Raw genomic sequence first — 22,680 nt, forward strand, 5'->3', positions numbered from 1 at the left:
TCTGAGCATGGTTCATCTTTAGGTAGTGAATGCTCAGCTGTTAAGTGCTTGCCCTAATCCCCCTTTCATCCCTCTTTTGTCTACACCGCAGGCAAATGCTCTCTGAGAAGCATACTTGCAAGTCCAAATCTTGAACCGACTCTTCCAGCTGTGCATTACATTATTTTTTCATTTCTATACTATGAGATGCTGGTGCTGTCTGATTGAACTACAGAAACTGAGAAACCTGAGATCACAGTCAAACCTAGGTCACATGCAAGTGCTTCTGCTTTACTATTGAAGCATGTGAAAATATGCATTCCCTGCACAATGACAGGAGATTGTGTCAAAATCACTCCATTGTATTCAAATCTGAGGAAGGTTGTACTAGGGGATGGCCTACATTTGTCTATGGGAGGGAAAAGGATCTTAGTGGCGAATCCACTTCACACGCTACGGATATTTAAACTTAAAAGCAGGAGGTGTGATTTGATTCAGGCTATCACTTCCAGAAGTGAAGAAACTAGTGGAAAAAGACAAGGCTCATACAAGACTACCCTAAAACAACAGGGTAGATATGGAGCAGGTGTGAGCCTATACATCATGTAGACAAGGAGAGAAGAAATAACTGAAGAGCACAAATGTTCACAGTCCAGGCAATGACATTCCAAATATGCAAGGCCGTAATGATGAAAGCAGACATGAATATTATTGCTGTCACAGACATGGTTCAGCGAGTCCCATGAATGGGACATGGTTGGTCCAGCTATTCAAGGGGAAGGGATAGCTCTTCATGTTAAAAAGAAAAAAACAAAAGAAACTATCTTTCCTTGATAATATTTTAGGGAAGGTAAGAATAATGTAAAGAGATAGTGCTGGCTAGATTGTGGCTGAAATTTCTCTGAAATCTAGCTTCCAAAAATCCAGATGAGGAGTGTTTAGAGGATCATATGAGACATTTGAGGTGTGTTATGATATCAAGATGCACATTGTTGAATTGTCTATCAGTCAGTAACTGTTTGTGGCTTTCCCCTCTGAGGGTTGCTAGGTCTAACCATCGGGTAGGGTGGTAGCTGTTAAATCCACTACTAACTATTCAAACCTGATGCTGAGATTCATTTATTGTTTATGGGGAACGGCTGTAATACTCTTGTATCTAGGCAAAGAAAACAATTTTCAAAGACCTTCTGATATTAAGTATGTGTGGCTTTCAGTAGATTTATTTCTCAATAATGAGGCTCACATAGTAGATGATCAAAATTAGATCAACTGGGGCATTTCTGCTAACTTCTTTTTCGTAGACTATTTCTCCCAAGAGAAGCAGGCATAATATTTTACATGTGTTTAGATTTTGGGGACATCATCTACAGAGGCCGGTGCGGACACTGCATAGTGTACTGTCACTTTAAAAACTTTGAGCAGTGCCCCTACCATGCACTCGTGAGTTCCTTCTTGCTTGATGCTTGGCGCAGGACCACAGTCTCATGCGAAGCAGAGAGGTTGGATATTTCTAATCTCTTAGCACATCAAACTTTCTCTATTGGGACACTTTTTCTGTCATATTTAGGCCTTTTTTTGTTTGGAGCATTGACCATTTTCAGTTAGAGGTTACTTGAGCTCCCCAAACCACTGAGACCTTGTGACCTTGGCATCAGCTGTTTTTCTCTCCATGTCAAAAGGGTGCCGAGTGGTTTAAAAAGTGTACTTGGTACAATAGGACTATCTCAGGCACAGACCCCATAATGGATGTGTTCAGTGCTTGGGTCTGGAGCAATGAAACATACTGTGTAACCTCTGTATATGCATGCAAGCAAGGACACTTAAAACCCGCAAAGTCCAACGAGGAAAAAACTTTTTTGTTCTGCATTGGCAATGACATGGCAGGGGATTTGGCACCAGACACAGAAACTGCATCAACATTGGGTACACCATTGCTACATCGGGAATGTCCAGCATCAGACTTGGTACCGCAGCCGTGTAAGGACTCCACATCCTCATTGTCACGGGTATCAAGAGACCTGCAGTGTAAACACCTAAGAAGCATTGCCATCATTCTCCCTCCAGGCACGGTGCCAAGACCTCTCCTGCATCGACATCTTCAATGCACGGGAAGCATCCTTGCCACAGTGACAGCTCTCCTCTTCAACTGATTACTCCTCAGCGACAGTCTTTGGGGTCCTTGAGGTCTCCAATGCCTAGACAGGTTATAACTCATGTTGCCTCAACACGCCTTTCCCAGCCAATACCGATGCCTTCTCTACAGGAAGAAATCCAGGCTATAAAGAAAGAGCTTTCAGAGCTAATGCATACGCAGTCTACTCAGGCTTACAGGGTGCTTGCGCCAGCCTCAGCACAGTCCGAGGATACATCGAAGAGGCAGTCATAAGAGAGATCCTGCACACCGGCTCAGCATCAAGGGCAGCAGGAACCCAACCGACACATGCGTCGACATCGGCAGAGGAACCCTCCTGGTTCAGAGGCACACCTCCCTTAACTTTCTTCCACACAGAGCTGATGCTCTAGTCAACACAGTCTTTCACATACTTCCCAAGACAAGTACTTTGAAGAGTCAGACTTGGACCTCTCCTGGGAGTCGGGACAAGATCCACACAGTCCTCTGTTCTTTTGAAGCTAGAGTAGCAGACTTGGAGGAGCTGAGGGAGACAGAGAGGTACATAGAAGAGACCTACAGGGATGTTGTAGAGAAGTCCCACCCCAGTCTGGCAGCCCCTGTGCTGCCTTGGAGGAAGGAGGTCTCCTTAGAAGGAGAACATCACCCTGGTGAAGTAGGATGTACTCCTGTAACCAGGATCTGCCCACCAGGGTGATGTACTATCCTCTTGCACCGAGGATAAGTCTCCAAGAACTTCTGCCCAGGTGGGAAGGGTTAAGACATCTGTTGTAGTTGATGATTCGATCATTAGTTATGTAGATAGCTGGGTGGCTGGTAGATGTGAGGATCGCCTGGTCACCTACCTGCCTGGTAAGAAGGTGTTAGACCTAGACAGGAGCCGGCTGTCTTGGTACATGTTGTAGAAAAATGCTGTGAAATACAGGCCAAGGGCTCAGGCTTACAGCTAAGAGCTAGGCCTCTAAAATCATAAGACATTTCACTGTAATGAAAGCTGAATGAGGTAATTGAGAGCAGATAGAGGGAGGGGGAATCTGCTCTATAAACAACAGCTGGACTGGCCCTAGCAAGAAAGTCACAGGCAAGGATGTTTTGGCTAGTGGAAGATAGCAGTGGGTCAGATGCAAGTAGGGTGAGAACATCCAAGGGGGGCTGGAGGAAGGCTTGGAACGTGTAAGAATCAATGCTATCAACTGATAATATGAACCCGGGAACACGTGAAATCATTGCAATCCACGATGTTGACATTTTAGAAGGTACTGGCTGATAACAGGTCAAGATGGCCAGTGAGAAAGTGAGTGTCCATAGGAATGAATGGTACAAGAAATGTATAAAAGGCAGTCTGCTAGGGTATGGGGCAGAAGGCTGAAGAGAGAAGACTGACGGCACCTGCTGTGTGTCGCGGAGCGCTGTTCCACCATGTTCCAGATATGAATGCCTAATTACCTGTACTGGCTTTGGTAAGATACTAATAAACTATGTTCTTATATCCACTGAATCCCGGGTGTCTTCTGATTATGGAGTCTGTTAGTGCTCAGACTGTGTAAACAGTCTGGGAAGATACAAGGTCAGAGTAATTAATCATGTAGTGGAACACGCAATTCTTTTCATTTTAGTAGAAACCCTATTGCCTCACCTGCCCTAACTATTAATATACGGCCTTATATCCTTCTTATAGAACTCTACAATATTCAGTGTGGGAACCAATGACATAGGAAAATGTGAGAGAGAGATTCTGGAAGCCAAAATTAGGCTCTTAGGTAGAAAGCTGAAGTCCAGATCCTCCAGGGTAGCATTTTCTGAAATGCTCCCCCTTCTAGATCCTGCAGTGCCTGCTAGATTCTATCTGTTAATGCTGTGGTACAAAGTTTTCAAAACTAAGTGGAAAAAACTATGGAGATTAGTTGATAAAATTTGCTTTTTATATTTTTATTTTGCCTAACACTAACCTACAATTCTTCCTTAACACCCCAATCTTTAAGTTCCCAAAGCACAAAGCAAAATAGCGTTCACTTTACCAGAGAAATGTCCGCTTCTCTCGGAACTTCTTAGGGAAGAAAGTTCAGTGGGACCTTTCTTCTTATAATAGTTTTGAATCTAAGGGGCCTTTTTTTAAACAGGCTGTTGGAAGCTGACTTAGCAACCTATGCAAGTAGTCTACTTCCCCACACCTTAATTAACACTTAATTGAGGTCGCTGGATAAGCTACCTCTCCAGCAGCCAAGGAACAGAAAATAATCGCCTTTAGAACAAGAGTTTGTGGTTGTTTAGTTTGTACCTCTAGAAAAGGTTTCAGTTTAAAATTATGGGGGAAATGCCTATTCTAGAGAAAATTTCAGTTTAAAACTATGGGAAAGGGTTGTACACTATCCTGCTTATTTCCGAAGGAGAAGGGCGGCCATCTTCCGACACAAATTGGGAGATGGCCGGCCTTAGGAGAAGGCCGGACCAAATCATTATAATCGAAAGCCGATTTTGGCCGGCTTCAACTGCTTTCCGTCGCAGGGCCGGCCAAGTTCAAGGGGGCGTCGGCAGCGTACCGAAGGCGGGATGGGGGTGTGGTTAAGAGATGGCCAGGCTCGGCTGATAATGGAAAAACGAAGGCTGCCTCTGACGAGCATTTGGCCGACTTTACGTAGTCCTTTTTTGTTCATGACCAAGCCTTGAAAAGGTGCCCCAACTGACCGATGACCACCAGAGGGAATCGGGGATCACCTCCCTTTACTCCCCCAGTGGTCCCCAACCCCCTCCCACCCAAAAAAAAAATTTTTAACATTTTTTTGCCAGCCTCAGATGTCGTACCCAGCTCCATCACAGCAATATGCAGGTCCCTGGAGCAGTTTTTAGTGGGTACTGCAGTGCACTTCAGGCAGGCGGACCCAGGCCCATCCCCCCTACCTGTTACACTTGTGGTTGTAAATAGGAGCCCTCCAAAACCCACCACAAACCCACTGTACCCACATCTAGGTGCCCCCCTTCGCCCTAAGGGCTGTGGTAGTGGGTGTACAGTTGTGGGTAGTGGGTTTTGGGGGACTCAGCACTCAAGGTAAGGGAGCTGTGCACCTGGGATCAATTTGTGAAGCCCACTGCAGTGCCCCCTAGGGTGCCTGGTTGGTGTCCTGGCATGTGAGAGGGACCAATGCACTACAATGCTGCCCTCCTCCCACGACCAAATGGCTTGGATTTGGCCGGTTTTCAGATGGCCGCCATTAGTTTCCATTATCGGCGGAAACCAATGGCGGCCATCTCTAACGCCGGCGATCTCTAAGGGCGGCCCAAATGTTGAGATTTGGCCGGCCTCGACCGTATTATCAAAACGAAAGATGGTCGGCCATCTTGTTTCGATAATACGGTCGGGTACACCGCTTAACAGGGCCGTCATTAGAGATGGCTGCCCTTATAGATGGGCACCCCCGTTCGATTATGCCCCTCCACAGCAACTAGTTAATGATGCTTGCTTTTCTCTCTCTCTCTCATCTCTCTCTCTTTTATTCCCCCTTAATACTAAACTAGATCGGCAGTGCTGCTAGATTCTGTCTGTTAATGCTGTGGTACAAAGTTTTTAAAACTCAAGTGGAAAAGTCTATGGAGATTAGTTGATAAAATTTGCTTTTATATTTTTATTTTGCCTAACACTAACCTACGATTCCTCCTTTAAACCCCAATCTTTAATTTCCCAAAGCACAAAGCAACATAGCGTTCACTTTCCAGAGAAATGTCCTCTTCTCTCGGAACTTCTTGGAAAGTCTCCTTTGCAGACTTCCTTCCTCCTAAAAAGACTGCTGAGTTTCTTAAACTACACCGGGAAACTTCTGGTAGTGTTGCATGATATGCTTTTGATGCCTCTTCTTGCATCTCCGCTTTAGGAGTATTGGTGAGACGTCTTTTCCTGGCTTAGAGTTTATGATCTTGAATCTGCAGTCTGGGAATGTTAAGCAAATGTCACTTGTTGTGAAGACAACTTATTCGGTGACAAAGTCAAGGAAGTGGCCAACCTGATTAAAAACCATACAAATAGGCCACAGCTCTCTACTACTTCTTCTAGAAGATTTTTGGGAGGATTTTAACGCTCTAATTGCTACATATCTAAGCATCATTATACTCCTCTGCTCCTCCTTCTCAGAGGACTGCATCCCACGCCTGCAACAGGGGCAGAAGTCACAGGCCCCTTCTCAGCCTAAACAGCAGCCGAGTTTTTGAATCCTTACTAGAGAGCATTGCCACCATCCAGTTGTCCATGCCAACTAACCTACTGGTGCGAGGCCAGCTGATACTCTTTCAAGAGAGGTGGCCCCTCATAACCTCAAACCAGTGGATACTTAAGATCATTTAGCACGGTTACACTCTGCATTGGAAAAGAAAACTCCTGACCATCCACCAAAACAGTCTTGTTCAATTCCCTCCAAATGATGGTACTTTGTTTTAGTCTGTGGTCAGCCCTTACGTCTCTTGTTCTGTGTGGATTCCATCATAGAGGCTTCTCCTGTTTTGGGTACTCCTGTTCCGGGTACTTTGGGAAGAGCATTCGACCCTCCTCTGACAAAATGCAATACAACTTGTTATGATTCTGCTGAGACAGGCAGGGGAATGACTGGGACCTCGCTTCTGATTGGCCTGTCAGGGATTGAGCTGACGTGTGAAGCAGCAGACCGTCAGAAGCCAAATCTATTTAAACTTACAAGCCTTTGCTTTAGCGTTGAATCCTGTCAGCTGAGCCTGTTTCCCTCTCTGCCTGTGCTAGTAGCACTGTATTTTCGTTGGAGTTTGCTTACTCTTCTCGTTGCTTGTAGTGTCTGTGTGTGCTGGTTGTTCCCAGCGTGTGCTTGATTGCTTCACTACACTGCACCTGTGTCTGTTCCCTGCTTGGCTGGTGTTGTGTTGTCTGTGCTAAGCTAGTTTCTGTTTGTTTGTTTGCTTGTTAGTTCCCCTTTCCTCAGTATTAACCCTTTTGTGCAGAGCTAGGTATTGCCTCTGTTGGCAGCCTCTCTGTCCCTTGTAATTGTTCCTGTTGTTTGTTTAGTTCCCCTTTCCTCAGTATTAACCCTTTTGTGCAGAGCTTGGTATTTGCCTCTGTAAGTCCTGCCTCTGTTCGCAGCCTCTCTGTCCCTTGTAATCATTCCTGTTTGTTTGTTTGAGTTTCCCAATCCTCAGTGTTACCCTTTATGTGCAGAGCTTGGTATTGCCTTCTGTAAGCCCTGCCTCTGCTGAGCAGCCTTTTCCTTCAGCCTGCTTTTCCATGTTCAGCCATTCCTGTGAGTTTCGCTCTTGTTGAGTTCGTGTCCATTCTGTCCTCGGCCTCCCCTTTTTCCCTGTGGGCTTTGCCTCTGCTACCTGTGGGTTCTGTGTAGCCTTGTTTGCATTCTCTCCCTCTGGTCGTAGTCTGTACCTGCCAGCTTTTTGTCTGTCGCCCTTCTCTTGTGTGTTTGTTGCAGAGCTCCAGTCCTTTTTGGGACCCTTTGTTCTTTTTCGCTTCCCTAGTGTATGACTCGTTCCTGTTCGGCCGTGAGGCCCGTACGCTTGGACTCTGTATGAGTGGGTTTCGGTTCGGCCGTGAGGCCCACCTGAGTGTCTATCTCCCTTTTCTGCTGGAGCTAGTTGATTGTCTTGAGTGGTGGGGCTTTGTGGCTGTGGTATTGCGTAGCGCCTGTTTGGTCAACCCTAGGCCTTGGCCAAGATCCTACCTAAGCCTCAGCCTAGGAACAAGGGCTCACGAACATATTAACATAGCCATTTCCTTGCTAGAGAGGGGTTGTGGGTTTTAATCTTGATACTTCTCATACCGAAAAGCCGGGGGCAGGGGGAGTTCGACCAATTCTTGACGTCTGGGTTTTGAACAGTACCTACTCAAAAAATTTTTGCATGTTTCCTAGGATCACTTCTCCCCATGATCCAAATCAACAACTGGCTTGCTCTCTAGACCTAAAGGAGGCATCACCCACATATCCATTCTTTCTGCTCACAGGAAGTTTCTGCATTTCCGCTGTGACACTCTGCATTATCCATACAAAGTCTTGCCATTTGTCTTGACCTCAGTTCCTCGTGTTTTCACCAAAATGCCTGATAGTAGTAGCTGCAATGCTCTGCAGGTGGGGCATACATGTCTTCCCCTGACTTAACGACTGGTTGGTCAAAGCAGCCTCCCTACAGTCGGTGACACTTCCATTACTCTACCATACATCTCCTAGAGCTCCTCGGATTTGTAATAAGTTACCCAAATCACATCTTCAATCTGTTCAGACCTTGCAGTTCATCAGAACTCTCCTGGACACTGTTCAGGGTCGAGCCTTTTCTCCCATAACCGAGAGTAGACAATATAGTAAAACGACGCTTAGATGTGTAATAACTAGATCATCGAAATCCTCTCAAAAATGTTCTAGAAGAAGAAGCGGTAGATGGCTGTGGCCTTATCTGTATGTTTTTTAAATCAGGTCGGCTTACTGTTGTGCTGAGACTTCTGGCTTTCTGTTCTGTTTGTAACTTTTTCTGTGCTTATTTTTTAAAAAAATTACTTTTGTCTTACTAGTCCAAATATGCTTTAGCGTATTATCTGGAGCGTTCTAAAACTCATAGGAAATCCTGCCAGCTTTTTGTACCTTTTGTCCCTAACAGATTGGGGATTCCTATCACCAAACATACTGTCTCGGCTGGTTGACTGTGGAGCTCATTTTCAAAAGAGAAAAATGTCTAAAAAGTGGCATAAAGCAACATTTGGACGTTTTTTCTCACCAAAACGTCCAGATCGGTATCAAAACCCATTTTCCAGGCATTTTTCTATGCAGTTCATCCGCAGTGTGCTCAAATCTCAAGGGGTCCTGTTAAGGGTGGGATTGGGTGTTCCTAAAACCTGGATGGTTTTTCAGCCATAATGGAACAAAATGAAATGTCCAGGACAAAAACTAAGACATTTTGAGCTAGACCTCTTTTTAATAATGACTTAAGCCACAAAAAAGTGCCCTAAATGACCAGATGGTCCCTGGAGGAATAAAGGAATGACCCTCCTTACTCCCCCAGTGGTCACTGACCCTCACTCCCACTCCCCCAAAATGTAAAAGAAATAATACATATCAGCATCTGTGACAGCCTCAGATGTTATAACCAGTCCTATTAGAGCAGCAAGCAGTTTCCTGGAGTAGCTAGTGATTACTGCAGTGCACTATTGAGAAGGGGATCCAGGTCCATAATCCACTCTGTTTCACTTGTGGTGGAACGTGTGAGCTCTCCGAAACTCACCAAAAACCTGCTGTACCCACATATAGGTGATAGCTGCAGCCATAAGGGTGCACAGTTGAGTAAAGTAGGCTTTGGAGGGCTCTCTATACAATAAAAGGGAGCAATGTGTACATGGGAGCTTTATGTGGATTTCACTGCAATGTACAGTAGGGTGCCCCACTGATCTGCTGGTATGTCTGTGTGGCCAGTCTACTAAGAGTGCTGGCTCCTCCTACATCCCAGTGGGTTGATTTTGTGCATTTATTCACTTGGACTTTTTTTTTCTGAAATGGACCAAAAGATAATTGCACAGAGCACAAAAACATCTAGCAAGTGGCCATTTTCGAAAAAAAAAAAAAAAATAGACATTTTACTGTTTCTAAATGGCTATATTTGCTATTCAGATTCTGGACATTTAGAGCAAAATGTCCAAAGTCGGACTTAGACGCCATATCGAAATGCCTCTCCACATCTCCTACATGTATGCTCAGACTGGGATGGCCCTTCATGGCCCTGTCACTGCTCACATTATAAGAGCCATGGTGGCTTCAGTAGCCCGTTTCCGCTCTGCCTCCTTTTAAGAAATTTGCAAGATGGCATTGTGTTCTTCTATCCACACCTTCACTGCTCACTACTGTCTGGAGCAACATACCAGGCAGGACAAGCCGTCCTGCAAAATCCTTTTACTACTTGAATTAACTCCACCCTCTGGCCCTTTTATCCGCCAGGCTCACTTTCTGCTTCAGTTACCAAGCTCATTATTAACATTGTGAGCCTGGCAGCTAGTGAGTCTCACTTGTAAGAATATATGCTTCTGTCCTCTGAGAACACCTGCTACAAGTACGTAACTTTTCTGTTCATCCCAGTGATAGCCCTCATTTACAATAGAGAGCATCACACCTGTGCTATCTTCTAAAACATGAGGGGCCTCTGGTTTTGTAGATGTATGGGCCAGCGGAGATATTTGTACAGTGACCTGTTGAAATGGAAGAGGAGGAGTAACCTAATGGTTAGTGTAGTGGCCTAAGAACCAGGGAAATCAGGGTCAATTCCCACTGCAGGCCCTTGTGACTCTGGGCAAGCCACTTAACTTTCGATCGTCTCAGGTACAAAATAAATACATGTATACAATACGTAAACCGCTTGGATTGTAACCACAAAAAAGGCAATTTATGAATCCAATCTCCTTCCCTTTCCTTTGAAATCTTTAGGGTCACTTAATTGACAGTGGCAAAAAATTGTCTCAAGGGACACTTGTGAATGTCAGTGGTGTATAATTTGTTTCTGTTTAGCGGCAGCATTCGGTCTAGTACAGGTAGTGGTTTAAAAGGCCTGAATGGGCTTCTAGGATGTAGACATGGCTATAAATATAGACCGTACCAAAGGACTAACAAGTAATCCTTTATCCCATTTTCTGTTTCTAAAGGGTACATTCCACATGACAAATTGTAGGACTCTGCTGGCGTCAGTGGAGGCTATTTCAGGGTATTTAAATTCCAAGCAATATGTTTCTTATGATCTAGTTCATCTTCTGCTCATTGTTGTAAGTGAAGACAGGCCTTCTTATTTGTCAACCAATCAGTTATAAGCACATATAAACAGTATGGCATTTTCTTAATATGACAATAGACAGCCAGTTAGGAGTAAATGGCCTTTGCATACATGGAGGTTTGCTGCTACATATTTCTGGTCATTCTTATTGCTGCTCTGTGCAGCATGCATGGCCTCTCAGGCTGATTTTACTTCCGCTTTTATTATAATCCTGTAACAGCACTATAGCAAATGCTTCCCATACAAACTTTGTGTCACATGGCTATAAGACAGCTGAATTAGCAGTGAGGTATATGGTAGCCTAACAATAAGCACTTCACCACAGCAAGCCATCCAGAAACAAATAACTGTGCTACATGCTTTTGTTTCATGGCCATCAGTCTTTTGCTCTCATGGCTCACAATGCACCTGAGGTATTGTAATTGTAGGACACCCCTAGAGTTAGTTCAGTCAGTAGTATTAAATGTGTTTTCACATTCACCTATAATTTTTTTTTTGTATGCCTGAAAGGCATCTTTTGCATAGAACAACTGTTTATTCAACGTTATAAACACGGCTTCCGTAATTTAAATTATAATTGAGAGAGGACAAAAGCTTTGATTGAACTGTAATATCATTTCAGGTTTTTTTTTCTACCTTTAAGTGGATAAGCTGCTATTCAGAAAAGAAATTTCTTATGCTGTCAGGGATACAATGAGGATAATTTTACAAAGCAGTTTCCATGTATAAAGCATGTTTTATATGCCTAAAGGGCTCTGCTGAAAATAGTATGCCTGATACATGTATATAATTATGGGGCCCTTTACTAAGCTGCAGTAAAAGGGGCTCTGCGCTGGTGGCGACGGCGGCTGTTTTTGCTGTGTGCCAAGGCCCCCTTTTACCACAGCAGGTAAAAAGACCAAAAATGAAATGGCCATTTCAGAGGCAGCACTTGCCACCGCTCATTGTGATGGCAGTAAGGGCTCTCGGGCTAATTCGGCTGTAACTGGGCAACACTCGACACTGCCTGATTACTTCTGGGTAATCCCCCGCGGAAATATTTTTAAAATATTTCCGCTAGCGCCGGAAATGGAGCGTGCTGGAGGTGGAACTACCACCGACACCTGCGTTGGGCTGGCGTTTGTTTCAGGTTGCCCTGCGGCAGCCCTTTAGTAAAAGGGCCCTATGTACACTGCCAGGATCATGCATAAGTGGTCCCAAGAGTGTAATTGGGTAGGGCTGGGGTAGAGTTGCAATGTATGCAGATAGGGCTAGGTTCTGTGTATGGCACCGTAAAAATTGATGCCAAAAAAACTGACGATCTGACGAAGAAGGGCAACCTTCGAAAGCTAATCAAGAAATGTATTAAGTTATGTCCAATAAAAAAGGTATCATCTTATTTTCTTTTCCATGTTTTATTTTGTTTTAATTCTATTGATTACTTTTAGGAAGCTAGCCAAACCTTTTTTTTAACCCTGCTAAGCTATCTGCTTTTACTACATTCTTTAGCAACAAATTCCATAGTTAAATTACATGTTGAGTGAAGAAATATTTTCTCCAATTCATTTTAAATTTACTACTTTGTAGCTTTATTGCATGCCCCCTAGTCCTAGTATTTTGGAAAATGTAAACAAGTGATTCATATCTACCTGTTCCACTCCACTCATTATTCTATAGACCTCTATCATATCTCCCCTCAGCCATCTTTTTCCAAGCTGAGAGCCCTAGCTCCTTTAGCCTTTCCTCATAGGGAAGTCATCCCATCCCCTTTATCATTTTCGTCTCCCTTCTCTGTACCTTTTCTAATTCCACTATATCTTTTTTGAGATGCGATGACCATAATTTGCACACAATATTCAAGGTGCGTCACACCGTGGAGTGATACAAAAGCATTATAGCATCCTCCTTTTTGTTTTCTGTCGGAAGTAAAAACATAATCAGGCTTATTTTCTAAAGAGAAGGGCGCCCATCTTTTGACACAAATCGGGAGATGGGCGTCCTCCCAGGGTCGCCAATCGGCATAATCGAAAGGCGATTTTGGGCATCCTCAACTGCTTTCCACGCGGGGACGACCAAGTTCACGGGGGCTTGTCAGAAGCATAGCGAAGGTGGGACTGGGGCGTGCCTAACACATGGGCGTCCTCGACCAATAATGGAAAAAAAGAAGGGCGTCCCTGACGAGCACTTGGGCGACTTTACTTGGTCCATTTTTTCTTACGGCCAAGCCTTAAAAAGATGCCCGAACTGACCAGATGACCACCGGAGGGAATTGGGGATGACCTCCCCTTACTCACCCAGTGGTCACCAACATCCTCCCACCCTAAAAAAAAAAAACTTTTTAAATATTTTTGCCAGCCTCAAATGTCATACCCAACTCCATGACAGCAGTATGCAGGTCCCTGGAGCAGTTCTAATGGGTGCAGGTGCATTCAGGCAGCCGGGACCCAGGCTCATCCCCCCCCCCCCACCTGTTACACTTGTGGGGGTAAATGTGAGCCCTTCAAAACCGACCAGAAAGCCGACCCAGGCTCATCCCCCCCCCCCCACCACCTGTTACACTTGGGGGGTAAATGTGAGCCCTTCAAAACCGACCAGAAACCCACTGTACCCACATGTAGGTGCCCCCCTTCACCCGTAAGGGCTATGGTAGTGGGTGTACAGTTGTGGGGAGTGGGTTTTGGGGGGGAGTTTGGGGGGCTCAGCACACGGTAAGGGAGCTATGCACCTGGGAGCAATTTATGAAGTCCACTGCAGTTGCCCCCTAGGGTGCTCGGTTGGGTGTCCTGGCATGTCAGGGGACCAGTGCACTACGAATGCTGGCTCCTCCCACGATGAAATGGTTTGGTCGTTTCTGAGATGGGCATCCTCGGTTCCATTATCGCCGAAAAATTGGGGACGACCATCTCTAAGGATGACCATCTCTAAGGTCGACCTAAATTTTCGCGATTTGGGCATCCCCGACCGTATTATCGAAACGAAAGATGGATGCCATCTTGTTTCAATAATACGGGTTTCCCTGCCCCTTCACTGGACGTCCTGCGAGAACGTCCTCAGGAAAACTTGGGCGCCCCTTTCGATTATGCCCCTCCATGTGACATTGCTTCTTGTTAGTTTGTGCTCAGGTTTGAGGGCAATTCCTACCCTGCCTGTCTTTGTTGTCTATGTTCTGGGACCTCCCTCGGTGTCGTTGTGACCCCTGCCTTGACCTTCAGAAAAAAAGACTCTTCAGAACTAGATGAATCAGATGTATCTCTTGAGTTACATCAGTGTTTCCCAAGTCTGGTCCTGGAGTACCCCTTGCCAGTCAGGTTTTCAGGATATCTACAATGAATATGCATGAAAGAAATTTGCATATAATTGAGGCAAAGCATGCAAATCAAGTTCAGGCATATGCATTGTGGATATCCTGAAAAACCTGACTGAACTGGACTTGGGAAACACTGTGTTCGAGGATGATTCAAACACTATGTGGTTAAGCTTTGGATATCAGTATGTCATGATCCCTGGTAGGGATGTGCACATGCAAAACAAAAAATGTAGTTTCATGTTTTTTTGATTTGTCCTGTTTTGAGTGGTGTTTTTTAATTTGCTTTAGTAGCAATTTTTAATGCACTCTTTAGTGCTTTAATGCACATTAACCCCCCGAATTCTATAAAGTTGCCAAGAATTGTGCATGTAAATTTGGGCGCATGGCCCAATTTGCATATGCAATTTAAATGAATAACGAGCCAATTAGCGCCAATAATTGGCTTTTTAACAAGCAATTATTGGTGTTGATATCAATTAACATGTATGTGCATTAAATTTAGACGTTTGATCTGCACCTAAATTTTACGCATGTCCCAGAAAAGGGGGCATGGAAATGGATGGTCATGAGCATTCTGGGGCAGAGCATGGGTGTGGATTCCAGTTATGTGTGCAATTAATAGAATAAGGACATTTCGCATGTAAATTTAGGCAGGGGCATTTGCACCACGTTTTTGTTGGTGCAAATGGACACGCCTAAATTTACTTGTGACCCCTACGCTTACGCAGTATTCTATAAACCGCGCCTGACTTTAGGCATGCTTTATAGCGCGTAAGTGCAGGGGGGGGGGGGTTGGTGCTGATTTTTTTTAGGTGTGACTTATAGAATTCACCCCTAAGGTGGCAGGTCTATAAGTGGCCACTTCCTTTTAGACAAACTGATGCTGCATGGTGGCAGCCTAGTCTATAACAGCATCTGGGCGCCACGATTCAATTATAGATTACTAGTATAATACGGCATCAACATGCCTAACATTTACAAACCTGTAGTTACACAAACCATAGACTTGGCATAACTACAGTCGTGTAAATGCAGCAACAGTCTGTATAACTTATAGTATTGTGCAAGTTGTGTGTGTAAATGGAAGCTCATGGTCCACCCATGTGTATGCCCCAGGCACGTAGCCAGATCTCCGTTTTGTAGGGGGCTTGAGCCCAAAGTGTGGGGGAGGGGCACATTTTGCCCCACCTCCCCCACTGCTCTCTGCCCTCCGCCACAACCCCACTTACCTGGGCTGGTGGGGGTCCCCAAGCCTCACTAGCAGAAGCCTTCCTTCAGTGCTGTTCACTGCCATCACGCCTGCCTTGCTTCCCTCCCCCTTCCCCCCCCCCCCCCCCCCCCCCCCCGTGCCGTGCCACACATGCTCGGTTTTAATGAATCCATGTTCAGAAGCCTCTTATGTTGTGGCTGGTCAGACCTGAGCATTCTACAGGCTTGGGGCTGAGGAGGAAGGAAACATGTCTACTGGTACAGTGGCTCAAGGTTGGGTAGTAACAAAGTACAGTTACTTTGTTACAATACTTAAGTACAATTATCAGTAATTTCATATGTAACAAGTTACATTTTTTGCCATACTTTTTACTTGTAACGAGTTACTTTGAAGCTATACTTTTGTACTTAGTAAAAAAAAAAAAAGTATTCAAAAAGTAAAAAAGTGTTTACCTCTGCTTCTCTCCCTTTAGTTTGCATCTGATTGGGCCCAAACTTGTGGTCCCAAAAATAGCTGAGTTGCAACTGGAAGTTTAGGCCCAATCAGATGCAAGCTGGTGACTGACATCGTGATAATCAGGGGGCATAGCCAAGAAGAAAAGCAGCGGTTTTCCTGACCAGCGGAAATCCCAGGGGGCTTGAGTGTGGTTCTCTGCAGCCCATACGAACGGGGCAATAATGGGTTTAGTCAGGATGAAAGAAACAGATTGAGACGATCTCATAACACTTTTGAAAGACAGCAGGTAATGCCACCCTACAGCTGAGATTTTCTATCTTTGGTGCACCTTCCTGCTTAACGCTTGTCCTCCTTGGGAGCCATAATGTCCAATAGGAAGCTGTTTTGTAAAAGGATATGGGCAAGGATATATTATGGCAAATCAACAGGTTCTCAAAATCATCAGCAGTGCACTCTATATTACAAAAAGAACCTAGCAAATCCGCTTAATATGTCTTTAAATGTGGGGAAAAGAGCCTCAGAAATCACCCATCTCACTGGGTGATTTCTGATGTTCTTTTTCACCACATTTAAAGACATATTAAGTGGATTTGCTAGGTTCTCTTCAAGCTTGAGTCATGTGTTGCAGGAAGTTTGAGAGCTCTCGCCATTTCAAGTCTGAGACCACATGACCAACCCACACTTCCTGTACTGCACGGCTCAATCTTGCAGAGAACCAGAATTGTGCAGTTTTGATGCAGGTGAAGTCAGAGAGGTGGGGGGGGGGGTGTACATGAGAAAAAAAGAGAGATTGGGTGAAAGCTTGTGGGGGGGGGGGGGTACAAAAGAGAGAGATTGGGTGAAGGCTGGGGAAAGGGATGACACCATCATATTTTACCACTGTTTGATTAAAAATGCAGCAAAATACAAAGGTGCAAGTTTTGGCCCTCCGAATGTTACAAATATAAAATGTGGCCCCCAATAGTAAAAGGTTTTGGACAAGCCTGTGATAAGGCATTCATATAGTAAAGGAAGTGTGCTGCCCACTCTCTATAATTACAAAATTATAAGTATAACCCTAACTTTTTTTTTTTTTTCTTTAAAACTTGAGTTGCCACTAAATTGTCAAGGAACAGTTTTAACTTCAAAGAGTCATTAATTCACATTGCATACTTCAACCAGACAATGAAATTTCCCAGTTCTTTCACAAGAGACCAGCAGTAGCTTTTGTCTGGAAGCTGTATTCAGAAGGGGATAATGCTCTGGCAGCCTGCACAATGTGTTTCAGTGCCTGTGATTTCTTATTATGTCACTGTTTTTATTTAGTAATGATCACTCTCTCCTTTTTTGCTATACAAACATATGTCCTGTCTCATTGAAAAGCTATGAAATTTAGCTCTCTAGATATAAAAATAAATTGTTTCCCTGGCAGTGGTTCCATTACCTTGAAAATATTTTGATATAATGCAAATTATTCCAGCACAGAAGTGAAATTAGAAGTCAATTCAGTCTGCACATGCTCAAGACCCGACAGGTTCTGCGCCCTCCAAACTTCCTCTTTCAGGAGTGGACAGGATCCCACAGCCCTTGAGCATGTTCAAAATTTCAAGGCACCACACAGGGTATGACAAGTGTTTTTGTTGGCAAGATGACTGACATGTCTTTGCTGCCACAGATGTGGTAAGGAAAAGAAGGGAAGCCACCAAACACTTTGATGGGAGCATGGGGGAAGATGGTATTTAAATAGGAAATGGAGAAATATGCTGGACACAACGGGGGGGGGGGGGGGGAATAGGGAAGGAGAGAGATGCTGGACACTCAGGGGTGGGATGGGGTAGATAGGTAAGGAGGGCACATGTCGGAAGGTTCAACTAGGGTGTTGGATACTCTTGGGCCAGCCCTGTATTGTTTCACCTGGTATTTACATTACACTTCCTACCATTGATCAATTCCAGACCTGAGAGGAAGAAGAGACAGAGAGCCAAATGCTATATATTGCACCTGAAAAATCGGTGCCGATTAAAGACATGCTTAGCGTGACTCTATAAAGAGTTCGCTCAACTTAATTGAACAAGCTAATCAACATAGATAATTGATTATAATCAATTATCAGCAATAATTGGCAATAATTTGTATTTAGGATTCATATCCGATTCTATAATAGATTGCGCCTAAATCCTTTCGTGCATAACAATTTGAGGGCATGGTTAGGGGCGTTGCTGGGGACGTTCCCAGGTGTTTTTGCATGTTCATACAGAACCACACCTAAGTGCACCTAACTTAGGCCCCAGTATAAGCAGGCCTAATTGCAGGTACCTACAGTTAGATGCAGCTTAGTGCTAAGCGCAATTCAATAAAGGATGCATACTCTTTATAGAATTGCGTTGAGAGATACATTATCGGCGCTGATGTGGTGCTACTTATAGAATTTACACCAGAGCGTGTCCTCCCTTAGAAGGTTCTCTATACTTGAACACCAATTCAAATACTTTTGTAAATACCCCAAACTCACCATGAAACAACCCTAAAGAAGAGGCATTGTGTGAAGAAAGCAAGTATTATTTTTATGTCTGGTTTTCCCAAAATAGCCACTGAAAGTTGTAGAATGAAAGTTTTGTCATTTTTTTAGTTGACAACTGCTCGACTTAAATGTGTTTTATTTTGTATTTTTGTTCAGAGATTAGATACGGTGAATAGCGATGAGTCAAACTTTATCTATCTTGTATGGTTATAAGGATTTATAGTGATAATCATAAAGTTCTCAAAGACCATCCTAAAACTCCCTCGGTGCCGCACTATTACAGAAAAAGTGGATTTTTTTAGCCGTGGAGCACATAACCCTATCTCAGAATTTTACAAAACATTAACAGCTGCCAAATCATTCTATATTTCCATTTATCAGTGCCATAATGCTTTTTGTTTTTCCCTTTCCAGGCATGATGCAAAAATGCCGTTGGGGTCAAAGAAAGAAGAGTCTTCTAAGGTCGACTACCTGGAGCTCTTACAGCACTTTGAGAAGGTTCAAAACAAGCACCTGGAAGTGAGGCATCAGCGAGCCAACCGAGGGGACCACCTAGAGAAGAAGATTGGCCTTTGAGAGAGAGAAACATTTACAACTGTAGACAGCAGCTCTTGCTTGTAACACAGCATTAGTTCACTTGGATTCCGGGATGCCTGCCTGTATTGAAGAGCACTGTGATGGAACTGTATAAGGAATGGCCATTAAGGTGTCACATTTGTATCATCACTAACCATTTGTCTCTTTCTATTAGAGCATTATACTTTTTTGGGGCAACTCTTCCTTTTGGAAAACAAGAAGAGAATTTAGAAGTTTCAGTAAAACTTTATTGGCAACCTGTACATGCACACACCTTTTTTCCAGTACAGTATTTAAAATGAGTATGTTTAATTGAGGAAAAGATGTGATTTCCTGACTCCACTCGGTGACATTTAATGCTCTGAATCATCCTTTGTAACTACCTGAGGTCTAAACCTCTATTTTTATAACCCATTGTAACCACAGCTATTGCAGTGACAATCCTTAACCAAGCGCCATAGAGTGCTGCTCTTTATGGAAACTGTACATGTGCTCCCCGAGTCCAGCCAGTAGGTGTCAGCCCTGAGTGAGAGCTAAAAATTCATCCAAGGGCTGTGAATTCAGCCTCTGCAATACCCCTAGCTCCCCTAGCCCAGGGAACAGAAGTCAAGCCAGAAATCAAACCAGGGTGTACTGCACTGCTGCTGAGCTAACCCCAGAAAACCTTTTTTTCAAGAAACAGGTTTGAACATTTTTCTTTAATATTTTTTTAATCTCATAAATACTTAGATACCTCTAAACACGGTAACTACAAAGAGAGAGAGAGCCTAGTAGTAAAGGTAAGAAATACTTAGAGGGACACAGAGAGAGAGACTGTACTGTCAGATTTCCCATTAGTCAAGACACCGTGTGTCTTCTGAGGGAAGAAATGGTTGGCTGGAAGAAGATGGCCATTGATTGAATAGCATCTCCAGGGAATCCCCTTTCTCCTTAATCCCATGGCTTCCAAGGGACACATATCCCGTGTTCATGCACCTAGGCATATGCAAGAGATAGATTTGGCCCTGTGTACCATGGATTTCCATCTACAGCAAACCAAAAAATTCCCTTGGTTTTATTGACACCCTGTAATAACTGATGCCACTGTCTGCTGAGGATATGAAAAATTAAATAAAAAGAGATTGCAAAACAGCATGGTTTCATTAACTAAAAGTAGGGAAACAAATTTGTGGATTTAGATAGCACGATCTCTGTTAGTTGCTTTGTCAATTTACATGTTGTCACTATGGTCCTCCACCTACCCCCTTCACCCAAAAATGATTCTGTTAAGAAAATTGAATCCTATCCCTTTTTTAAACATTTGCCTGGATTCAGCATGCCTATGCTGATTTTTCCTCATCGCCTTGTGATTTCTCCTAATTATAATCTTTGAATGATTCTAGGTTTATCCATTTACATTTGTTTTCATATGTGTCATTTAGTTTCCCACTGTAATTGCCTCTCGTATTAAAACAACCCTGCCTTCTTTGCATTATCTGTGGCTTTCGTGTATAACAACAATAAAGAAATTCAATGTTTAAGTACTTTTGATTGAAATACAGAAAGATTTCTGATTGCAACATAGTTTCACTAGAGGCAGATCTGGTCAGACAATTAATTTCTTTGACTGAGTGATCAGAGAGTTAAATCAAGGGAGCGTGTTAGATGTGGTGTATTTAGATTTTAGTAAAGCCTTTGACATGGTTCTGCATGGCCGACCAATAAATAAACTGAGTTCCCTCGGTATGGGCCCTAAAGTTACTGGCTGGGTTAGGAACTGGTTAAGTGGAAGGTGACAGAGGGTAGTGGTAAATGGAGCTCATTCTGAGGAAAAGGATGTTACCAGTGGTGTGCAACAAAGTTCGGTTCTTGAGCCGATGCTTTTTAACATTTTTATAAGTGATATTGCTGAAGGGCTGTCTGGTAAGGTTTCCCTCTTTGCAGATGATGTCAAAATCTGCAATTGGGTAGACACCTTTGATGGTGTGGATAACATGAGGAAGCATTTAGCGAAGCTAAAAGAATGGTCTGGAATTCGGCAGCAGAGATTAGTTTAGGGGGTGAAGAACTTTTGTGCATGAAAGAAGGGACTTTGGTGTGGTCGTATGTGATTATCATAAGGTAGAAAAGGCGACGGCAACAGCTAGAAGAGTGCTTGGGTGCGTAGGGAGAGGAGTGACCAGTAGGAAAAAGAAGGTGATGATGCCCCTGTGTAAGACTCTGGTGAGACCTCATTTAGAATATTGTGTACAATTCTGGAGACTGTACCTTCAAAAAGATATAGACAGGATGGAGTGGGTCCAGAGGATGGCTACTAAAATGGTCTTTGTCATAAAGCATATGGACACAGACTTAAAGATCTCGATAGTTTTGATAGTTTTGATTTCACCCCTGTTCTTTTGCTTTATGTCAATATGTGATTGGTTAACATCAAGTTATTGTTGCTGAATTATTTAACTGTGTCTTCTGATAGGGGTTTTATGTTCGTTTCAAATAGAAATCAAACAAAATAAAACATGGAAAAGAAAATAAGATGATACCTTTTTTATTGGACATAACTTAATACATTTCTTGATTAGCTTTCGAAGGTTGCCCTTCTTCGTCAGATCGGAAATAAGCAAATGACATTTGCTTATTTCCGATCTGACGAAGAAGGGCAACCTTCAAAAGCTAATCAAGAAATGTATTAAGTTATGTCCAATAAAAAAGGTATCATCTTATTTTCTTTTCCATGTTTTATTTTGTTTGATTTCTATTGATAACCTTAAGAGTGGACTAACATGGCTACCACACTCCTCTACTTAAGATGTTCGTTTCAGAAACTTTGATAATAGAGAATGATAATGCTCTTTTCTTTCATTTATGCCCTTCAGGATATCATTTTATTAATTCACCTAGGTTAGGCAAATGTGGTGGGGATTTAGCTAAAGTTTTTAAATCATTTTTTTGACTCTCTGTAATTACTCCTTTTGTCTCTTTTGATTTAGAATATATAATATGTTCAATACAAGATGGTTCATCTACTATGCCAACATGGATTTTGTTTACATATCACCCTCCAAGTTATTGGCCAAAAGTAGCACCTCAACTAGTGGAAGTCAATTTTCTAGAACTTTTCTAGTATGCAATTTAAACCTGCATTTAAATGATGATCAAGATGTAAATGTAATTGATTTTAAAGGATTATGATTTAAGCTTATTAGGAGAAGGACCCACTCATGAGAAAAGTCATTCTCTTCATATCTTTGCCATCTCTCCTCCCACTTTGGCTAGCCATGCTACTTGGTTATCTCTACCCTGGACTCATCATTATTTACTTCAGCTTATTTTAAATGTTTGCCTATTTACCTCTTTGATTAGACTAGCTAGTGAAATAATCACAGTGCATAAGAAAGTTTATCTTTCTTGGATATGATAACTGATCTTCTGCTTGATAAAACTCCTAAGTCACATTCCTTGAAACATCTTGATTTTCACTACTGTACTGGATGAACTTTCTTCATTGTAACCAAGAGAGTAGTGCTTAACAAAAGACCTTTCTGGTATATTGAGGAACTTCTGAGTTTGAAACATACTTGTAGACTGTTAGAAAACAACTGGTGTAAAACTAGAGATCCTGACAGTAATGGGCTCATTTTCGAAAGAGAAGGACATCCATCTTTCGACATAAATCGGAAGATGGACGTCCTTCTCCCAGAGACGTCCAAATCGGTATAATCGAAACCCGATTTTGGACGTCTCCAGTCCGTCGCAAGGATGTCCACATTTCAAGGGGGCGTGTCAGAGGCGTAGCGAAGGCGGGA

General features: G+C 43.3%; 1 protein-coding gene across 1 annotated transcript in view; it reads left to right on the top strand.

Annotated features, from left to right (window-relative positions):
* VAC14 (VAC14 component of PIKFYVE complex) overlaps positions 1–20,385 on the top strand; it is a 573,384-nt gene extending 552,999 nt beyond the window's left edge. The window contains exon 19 of the mRNA XM_030203598.1: positions 18,736–20,385. Coding sequence (XP_030059458.1) covers positions 18,736–18,898 — 163 coding nt within the window. The 3' untranslated portion in view covers positions 18,899–20,385. The remainder of the gene's footprint in view (positions 1–18,735) is intronic.
* The last annotated feature ends 2,295 nt before the right edge of the window (positions 20,386–22,680 follow it).

Source organism: Microcaecilia unicolor, chromosome 5 (assembly GCF_901765095.1).
Source record: "Microcaecilia unicolor chromosome 5, aMicUni1.1, whole genome shotgun sequence".
Classification (NCBI taxonomy): domain Eukaryota; kingdom Metazoa; phylum Chordata; class Amphibia; order Gymnophiona; family Siphonopidae; genus Microcaecilia; species Microcaecilia unicolor.